Here is a 9,593-nt window from a genome sequence, read left to right as displayed (position 1 = left end):
GAATTTGAGAAGACAAAATATTAGTGACTTGGTTGCTACTCCACCTCCAACAATTTTAGAATTTTATTTGAATTATATAGATTGTATCCATCAAGGCTGCAAATCGAATTATCATGAAACCATGTTTCAGTTATAAATACAATATGTAGCTTCTCAGTTTTGAGGCATTCAAAAATTTTGATGCAGCTCAAAAAGCTTGACTTTTTTAGATGTAGCATTGGTATACATGTATTTAAGTTGCTTACTAAGTAAGTTAAAAGCAGTTAGTTGAGATTGCGGTTGCTGGTGGTTTAAAGAATTATATAATAGCATTAAAAAAATTTTTATTCTCTTTCTATAGTGATTTTACTTTTTTGATAAGATTGTTTATAAATTTGCGCATTACATTTTGTCTGATTCTTTTTTGAGGAATTTAAATGCATTTTTCAGTAAAATTTTATATTATTGATAAGAGGGCTACCACTCTCAAACAGTGGGTTACCTCCTGTCTTAAACATTTAAATTTCATTAGAAACCTTATTAAACTATGGCTAAAAAGTTTCAATGAGTGTTTTTTCTGTATATGTATGTCTATATATATATATATATATATATATATATATATATATATATATATATATATATATATATATATATATATATATATATATATATATATATATATATATATATATATATATATATATATTTAAATCAAGTTTAACTGTGCCTTACATTTTTAAATATACAGCATGCAGTTTTTGTTTAGTGAACTTAGCATTTGTGGTGGATATGAAAGGTAGTGAAGTATCAAGATTATCCGCTATAAAAGACTTTATCAAAACTGTCACATCTGATCTTGGAATGGGTTTATATGGGAGTCATGTTTCTGTGGTTGGGTATGGTGGAAAAGCGAAAAAATCAGGGTGGGATTTTGCCAGATTTATTTTGTGTGGCTCTACACCAACTTGGTAAAAATAATTTAATTTTTGTTCTTAAATAAAATTTAGTAAAATCTATACTTTTAATATTTTTTAAATAATTAAAAGTATAGCTTTTATAAAATTAAAATGCTTTTTTAAAAATTTATTCAAACAATGTAATATAATTAAAAATAACAATTTGTATTTGTAATTTTTCAAATTAAATTATAAAAACTAAATTTAAAAGTTTAATGAATGCAAAATAAAAAACAATCAAAAGATTATTTTAATAAATTCAGTAACTTAGACCGTGCTGAATACTTGAAATCTGTTGATAATCTGGAGTCAGAGGCTGGAAAAGAGAGCGATGCTGGTTCAGCACTCGAAAAGGTTTTTGGTATGGTATTTTTAATTTAGATAATTTAAAATAATAATTTGATCACAAATTTTTTTTCATAATGAAGTGTAAGAGAGTTCTCTTTGTACCATTTTTTTTTTCTTTTCTTTGTGCTTTTTTTATATATAAATGTATAAGTGTTTTATAAATGTATAAACTTTTTTATGAGTTTTATAAACTTGATCTTAATTATAAATTGTTGTAAACATTTAAATTTGTTTAAAAAAAAAATTAATATAGATAATAAAACTTTGTATTTGTGCAACACTGTATTTTTTGTGTAGGATTTTATTTTGATCATTCAAACAATGGACAAGAGTATTGGAATTATTTGAATGTAACTGTTATTTTAACTGATCGTAAGTTAGATGGATCATATGAGGCTGTAGCTCGTAAATTACGCAATCATGGAGTTATAATACATGCAGTTGGTTGGTTGGATGTATGTTTTATTAGTAGTAATTATCTTGAATTGGTTTATCTAGCATTTAAAAATAACAAAAAAAATATAAATTATTGTATGGTATAACTTATTAAAAACTACTATAATTACATAAAATACCTGTTTTAACCTATAAAAAAAGCCATAAAATGACTTTAATATTATGGCTTTTGTTTGCTTTTAACTCACATCACATAAAGTGCTTACAAGTTACAAAAAAAAAATTTTTTTTGCATGAGAGGACTACTACATCCACTTCTATTCAATAGTAGACTTCTATTTTTTTAAATATATTAGTTCTTTTTTTTTTTTTTTTTGACATTCAACACTTTATTCTGGTCATGATGTCAAACTGATCCTTTATAAGTTCAGGTGAAGGCAAATTTCTATTATTTTCTAATAATAAATGATTTTTCATAACTCTGGTATGAAATCCCCAAATGTGCGTATGAGTTTGAGGAGCTTGTAAATCTTGGATTATAATCCCCCTACTGGTAGTATTATAATAGAAATAATCAGTCTTGATCTAAAAACAGGTTAATGCATGCAGTTGTAAATAGTTGTCTCCAGATTCTTATTTAAATAAAAAAACTTGTCTAAACCACACTAGTGTGGAATCATGAATGTTAAACTTATAAGAAAGAACAAAATATTTAGGTTTTATTATAAAAGTATTAGATTGAATTCAATGTTTTCTGGGCTTATCTTTGGAAGCATTATCCATCTAGTTATTGATAGTAGTTTCATTTTATAGATGGGTATTAAGTTTTTTTTCATCCACCTAAATGTGTCACACTTTGAATGTGTTAAAGGTTGCACTATTTAATGTGTCACTCTTTGATGTTACACTAGTATTGTACTAGTATTAAGGTTTTATGGAATTGAGTTATTCTGTGGAATATTATTTTTATTTTGGTAGTCCTAAATTTATATTCATATTGTGCATTTAATGGAGATAGTGAGGCAAGATGCTTGACATACCTAAAGCTTTCAATAAAGTTTAACATGCTAGTCTTCTTCTTAAGCTTGCTTCACATGGTGTATTTGGGAAATTTTTTGAAATTATTTAATCATTTCTTTCTAACCACTTTATTAAAGTCATCCAACACTCTTCTTCATTTCCAGTAACTTCTGTTATTTACTGCAAACAACTATTGCAACACTGTCAATTGCTAACATTCCTATATTATTATTATATATGTATACATATATATATATATATATATTTATTGTATAAATATATATATATATATATATATATATATATATATATATATATATATATATATATATATATATATATATAGTAGGAATTGTGTTAATATTTCCAGTAAGAGTGCTCAATACAGCGTGTTATATAATTAGTAGAGCAAATAAAATTGTGAAAACTAAATAATTATTAATATATATTTCAATTACATTACTTAAAGTTTCACGCAATAGCGATCATCAGATGTAACCTGTAATAATATATATATATATACAATATATATATATATATATATATATATATATATATATATATATATATATATATATATATATATATATATATATATATATATATATATTGTATATATATTGTATATATATATATTGTATATATATATATTGTATATATATATATATATATATATATATATATATATATATATATATATATATATATATATTGTATATATATATATATATATTATATATATTTATATATATATATATATATATATTATATATATATATATATATATATATATATATATATATATATATATATATATATATATATATATATATATATATAATATATGTATATTATCAACATTCCTTTATTAATGAATGACTACCCTCTCACTGAGTCCTCTTCCTTACATCTTCTTGGATCATTGTTCACAACTGACCTCTCATAGAAACCATATATAATCAGCCCCCAAGTTAGGATTTGCTAAGGTTGCTTCTCTTTATTGTGCTTGCCATTATCTTACTTCTGATTCCATTTTCTACCTCTGAATATCTCTTGTTCGTCCCTGTATAAAATACTTTTGTCGTAATTGGACTGGTTCTTTTAATACTGGTCTTTCTCTTTTTCGAAAAAGTCCAAAAACACATTGAAAATGTAGTTGGGCCTGCTACATCTGCCAAGCTTGAGCTTCTTTCTCACCATTGTAAAAATGTATCATGGTTGCTGCTCAAAGTAGCCATCATCTCTTGTTCCATCAACCAAAAGTTAATCTTGTTTGACTCGCCATTTAGCAAAGTCACATCCTTTTACTGTATTTGTCCCTGTATGCTCTAAACACTTTTATTCATCTAGTTTTTTTCCCTGCACATTAATTTTTAAACGCTCTCTCATCATCATGTTTTGCTAACTTATACAATCTGCAACTTTTCAAGTCTTCTATCAACCGTTTCCTTGCTCTTTAACTCTATTCTTTGTTTTCCCGTAACTCTTAACTTAATAATGGTCGTTTGCAGCTTTATTGGGAATGAATTAGAATAAAAATAAATGTATATATATATTTCTTTATTGCAGGCAAATAAAGGTTTAGCTAGAAATGCATTAGCTGAAGCAGCAAGTGATTCAGATGACTTTTATTTGCATACTCACACTGGCATTCTTGCACTGGAAAATGTTGCACGTAGAATGAAGCAATACTTTTGTAAGTTTTTTGTAATGTAATACATATGCTATCTATTTTAATTTTGCTGCAGCTGGCATATATTCTACTCTGCAAATAAGTTTTATTTTAAATTGCAGACATTTTTAAACATTTTAATTTGTGCATAATTTTTATGTTTTATCACAGACATTTCCAAACATTTCTTTAGTACATAACTTATACATGTTTTATAAAAGTTTAAATTATAGCTTTGCTGCTATTTGGCCATGAGTCATACAAAAGTAAGGTGATTGGTGGATGGGAAGAGGCTGAATCTAAAAATCTTTTAAGTATATTCAATTGAAAATGATTTATTTTATTCTATTCAACCTTTCATTTTGTTTGATTTTTATTTAAAAAATGCGTTTGAAATGTTTTATTTAGAAAATGTGTCAAAACTGGAAAACCATCGGAAAGTTAAATCGGCTAAAAAAAAAACGAAATTTCATTTTTCTAAAAAATTACAACAAACTTTTTCTACTATTGAGTCAAAGAAAAACTTGTCAACAAATTTTAATGGTTTAGGTAATTTGCCAGGATTTTGGAATGATTCTAATACAATTGAGAAAGCATCTGACAACGCTAATAGTTTACACAGCATGCTTCATGCATGGAAAAGTCATTTGTTTGAAAATGAGACTCAGTATAAAAAAAAGATTTTGAATAAAACAGTGAGTTCATCTGAAAACAAAGATAAGGAACTGTTGTGGAGTATATCTGATGACTCTATTCTTCGACACAAGCTTCTGCAACAGTTGATAAAAAGTTTTCAAATCAATGGTAATATTAATGTAAATTTTAATTTTTTATTAAAGTTTACAGTAGAGAAAAAAAAGTTATATGTTGAAAGATTTAGTTTAGATATAATTAAAATATATTTGATTCGCACAACCCTTATTTTGAGCTTTCCATCCTTGTTTGCTAAAAATTTTAATTTTTTAGGAAGGGAAAGGCTTTCATTAAAAAGCTTTATACTTTCTCTTTATGAAACATTCAATAAAATTTTTTTCGATTGTCTGAAATTGATGTTATAAAATTAGATATTTATTGAGATTTTAGTCAAACAACCCTCTAAAAGGTTTTTTTTTGGTATAATTGCTTTTAAATCTTAATATATGTCTTAAAATATGTTAAGAATAATTAGATTGTTAATGATATACATAAAACGACAAAAGCAAGATTTAAATCATAGTTTATTAAATATTTTAGTTCAATTTTTTTCGCTTTTTTTTTTTTTTTTTTGGTTGGTTTTCTGTTTATTAATTTTGAGATTTTAACAAAAACATCAACGATATTAAGAAGATTTACTTTAGCTATATTTCTGTTTATTAATTTTGAGATTTTAACAAAAACATCAACGATATTAAGAAGATTTACTTTAGCTATAAAAAATGATTTTAATTTTAAAGAGTTGGAAAAAAACGGTATTGTTGTTGTTTTGTTGTTTATAAAATTATAATATTTTGTTATAAATATCATTATCATGGTTTATTTAAAAAAAAAACATTTGGTTTTTTTGTTTTTTTTTCTGATTGGCATAACTTTACTTAAATGTTAAAAATAAACATTTATTATTTCTTTTTACTTAAATGTTAAAAATAAACATTTATTATTTCCTTTTACTTAAATGTTAAAAATAAACATTTATTGTTTCTTTTTAAAAAAACTGTATATATTTTGTTTGTTTATTATAGATAAATCAAAAACAGAATCGGTAAAGGATGTCGATGTCCGTGCAACGTCTTCAAAAGTATTACAGGCATCTAATGATACTATTGATAAACTTATAAGTAAAGATGGCGATGATGAAATCTCCAAAAAATTGAATGAGCAGTTTGAGAAATTTTGAATTGACATGAAAATAAGTTTATGCCAAATTGGATTTAATTTGTTCATGCAATTTGAATGATCAGATATCGCATTAAAATGGCTATTTAATAACTTCTGTTTTCGCACTATGTCGTATATTGAAAATTTTATTAATTGGTTAAGGGTGAGGTGAATCGGAAATTATTATATCGCATAATGTTGCTATAAAATATTTTGGGTCATTCCATGCGATTCATTAAGTACTGTGTAGTTCTTAAAGTTATTTTTATGATAATTAATGGTCGATTGATTGATGGATTAAATTTATAACTGAAAAAATAGTCTATAAATTTTTTTTTATCAACCCAACATTTTCAATAGCTTAGTTAAAGATTTTATGCTCTTCATTGACTATATCTGTAAAAAAAATATTCTGTTAACTTTTTCCGTGATATTACATGTTATAACTACATATACTACATATATATAATATATGTAATATATATACACACATATATACATATATACATATTATAATTATATATATACATACATATATACTATCAGCAACTAGACTATAACATCTTCAGATATCATTTTTTTATACATTTGTGTACATCATACATGCTCACACACAAAGCTTGCTCTGACCATAAAAGCGGGTTACTGAGGGTGGCAACAAGAAAGCATTTATTGCAACCGCCATGCGTCGCTAGCTGAAAATACAAATAACAGTTTTAATAAAGGTTTGGTAACATTACTAAAAAAATTCAAGATTAGGAAGCTCTTAAAAATTTCAAACAAACTTATGGGTTTTTTTAGAAATAATAAAAATTGTAATTTATATTAACATTTTGATGAAAAATGGAGGAGTAATTACTAAGTAAAACACAGTCATATTTTAAATCTTTTGTTACTTTACAAATATGATGGAATTTCTAAAATGTTTAATGCATCTAATGTTAAATTTATACTATGTTTAATGCAAATAATAATATGTTTAACTGAAAAACTAGAAGAAGAAAAAAAATTATTTTTGGATAGTTTGATTTTGCCGAGCAAACAATTTGTTTTTTGTATAGCATTTCTCATTTTGATTTCAAATATGCAACTCGTTTTTTACCATCGCGTCAAGTCGTAAAGATATTTGGGTTCAAATCTATAGTATTTGGGGTAAATTCCCTAATATTGCTGAAAAAAAAGTTATTCAAAAGTATGTCAACCTGGGTCTCAAAAGAAGCGTATTTTCATAAAGATTTTAAAAAACAAATATTTTTCCTTAAAATTTGTTGAGAAAAAAATCTTATGTAAAAATATGCTTAAGACTCTTAAAAAATTTTTAACAAAATTTTTTTTTTGCAATAATACAAAAATTACTTATTTTTATTACAAACGAATAACATTTTTAAAATCTCTATAAAAATACGCTTCATTTGAGACCCAGGTTGACCTACTTTTGAATAACTTTTTTTTTTACAGTATTAGGGATTTTACCCCAAATGTTAAAAATTTGAACCCAATCTTTGAACCCATCTTTACAACTTGACGTGATGATGAAAATTGAGTTGCATATTTGAAATCAAAATTAGAAATGCTATATAAAAACAAATTGTTTGCTCGGCACCAGAAATAAAATTTTTTTTTGTTGACCTGTGAAATTCATATTTCACAGGTCAACAAAAAATTCATAATTCAATTCGTGTCCACCAGAATTTATTTGTTTATCGCAATAAAATTTGACTTATTAAGCAACTTTAATCACGGTCATAGTTTAGTCCTGATACTGTGCATAGTGCAGTTAAAAAAAATACATTTTGAAATTTACAACCCTCTTACCTTATCAAATTACTGCTATCAATAGAAAAACCTTTAAAGTAATATTGAAAATCATTTAAATATGTAAACTTTAAAAATATTAACTTATGTAAACTTAAAAAAATATTGGAAATCATTCAAAAAAAATTAAAAACTTCAAACTTACATTTAATTGATTTTTATTTTTAAAAAGTGTTTTTTTAAATCATTCATGAAACACAAACGCTTTTTACGTTAAATTTAATATGTTTCAGATCTGTTTTTAAAGGATTTTGCTTAGTTTTGGTACTTTTCATCAGGGGTGCAGAGAGCCGTCACGCCGCCTGGAGTAGCAACCTTGATTGGCGCCCTTATTTATCAAAATTTTCTTATATTATATTTCTTATATTTTCTTATATTAACTGTCTCTTTCGCCCCCCCCCCTCTCGACGGCCCTGCTTTTCCCAAAAACCGATGTTCAAAAATTTAAGTGTTAGATTAATTAAACATTTTATTCTTCATTTATTGAATAAAAAGCTGAATATAAAAAAAGATAAATTAATTACTATGTATGTCAGGAGATAATGTATTCAATTTTTATCTGGCTTTCTTGTAAATTGCTTCCGGGATTGAAAGAAAGAAAAAAGTTTGGCTAAGTAGTAAAACTGCAAGCTAATATAGTTATAAATAACACTTTAGCAGTCAATTTTTCATTGATTGGCCAAAAATGTTAAACTAAAAGCTAAAAGTCCTTTCAAAGGCATTTGATACAGTTGACCACAGCATCTTAGGGGTCGTCCATAAAGTACGTACGCTCATAGGGGGGAGGGGGGAGGTCTTCAAAAAGCGTATGGGTAGGGAGGGGGGGTTGATTTAAAAGTACGTACTTCGATTTTCTAATTTATCACAAGCTAACCAGCTAATCAATCAAAAAGTTAAAATTCTGACTAAAGATCCTAGTTTACCAACTTAAAAAGATGTATGGTAGAGGGTATAATTTCTTTCTATGCACACACATGCATGAGCGCCCGCAGGATTTTTCGATAATCCAGATAGGACACTTTCACACATTGTGCAAACTCCAAGCTTAACTATATTTATACCTATGCCAAATGAAGAGGCATTGCAAAAAAGTGTGACGGTGGACGATGTCATTTTTTGAACAAAAAGCCCTGAACATTTTAAGGCTTTTTGTTTCCCTCCGCCATCCCATTTTTTGAAGGCCTCCTCATTTGGCATAGGTTTAAACATACTTAAGTTAGGATTTTTTGATGATCCAGATAGGACATTTTCATGTCTGAAAATGTCCTATCTGGATCATCAAAAAATCCTGCGGGCGCCCATGCACACATGCCACCTCTTATATTCTGGCCCTGAGTATAGCGTATTTCAGGCAACCTATTTTTTGAGTCGACAAAAAACAAGTTTTAGCAGCGCCGTGGCTAATAGGTTAGATGCTCCCCCCCCCCCCAAAAAAAAACAACAACTAGTTATTAGAGCCTCAATATCTTCCAAATTTTACCGCAAGGTTTTGCTAAAATAAAAAGCTTCTTGAATTAGCAAAAGGGCACAAAATTTGCTGCCTCCAATTA

General features: G+C 26.4%; 1 protein-coding gene across 6 annotated transcripts in view; it reads left to right on the top strand.

Annotated features, from left to right (window-relative positions):
• LOC100203332 (metacaspase-2) overlaps positions 1–6,647 on the top strand; it is a 68,810-nt gene extending 62,163 nt beyond the window's left edge. For all 6 annotated transcript variants that reach the window (XM_065812253.1, XM_065812251.1, XM_065812249.1 and 3 more), the window contains exons 23-29: positions 749–950; positions 1,202–1,299; positions 1,584–1,741; positions 4,272–4,398; positions 4,608–4,688; positions 4,783–5,178; positions 6,093–6,647. In XM_065812253.1, the coding sequence (XP_065668325.1) occupies positions 749–950; positions 1,202–1,299; positions 1,584–1,741; positions 4,272–4,398; positions 4,608–4,688; positions 4,783–5,178; positions 6,093–6,247 (1,217 nt within the window). In that variant the 3' untranslated portion in view covers positions 6,248–6,647. The remainder of the gene's footprint in view (positions 1–748; positions 951–1,201; positions 1,300–1,583; positions 1,742–4,271; positions 4,399–4,607; positions 4,689–4,782; positions 5,179–6,092) is intronic.
• The last annotated feature ends 2,946 nt before the right edge of the window (positions 6,648–9,593 follow it).

Source organism: Hydra vulgaris, chromosome 12 (genome assembly GCF_038396675.1).
Source record: "Hydra vulgaris chromosome 12, alternate assembly HydraT2T_AEP".
NCBI classification, from domain to species: Eukaryota; Metazoa; Cnidaria; class Hydrozoa; order Anthoathecata; family Hydridae; genus Hydra; species Hydra vulgaris.
The sequence above is the reverse complement of the archived record's forward strand: the minus strand, read 5'-3'. Positions and strand labels throughout refer to the sequence as shown.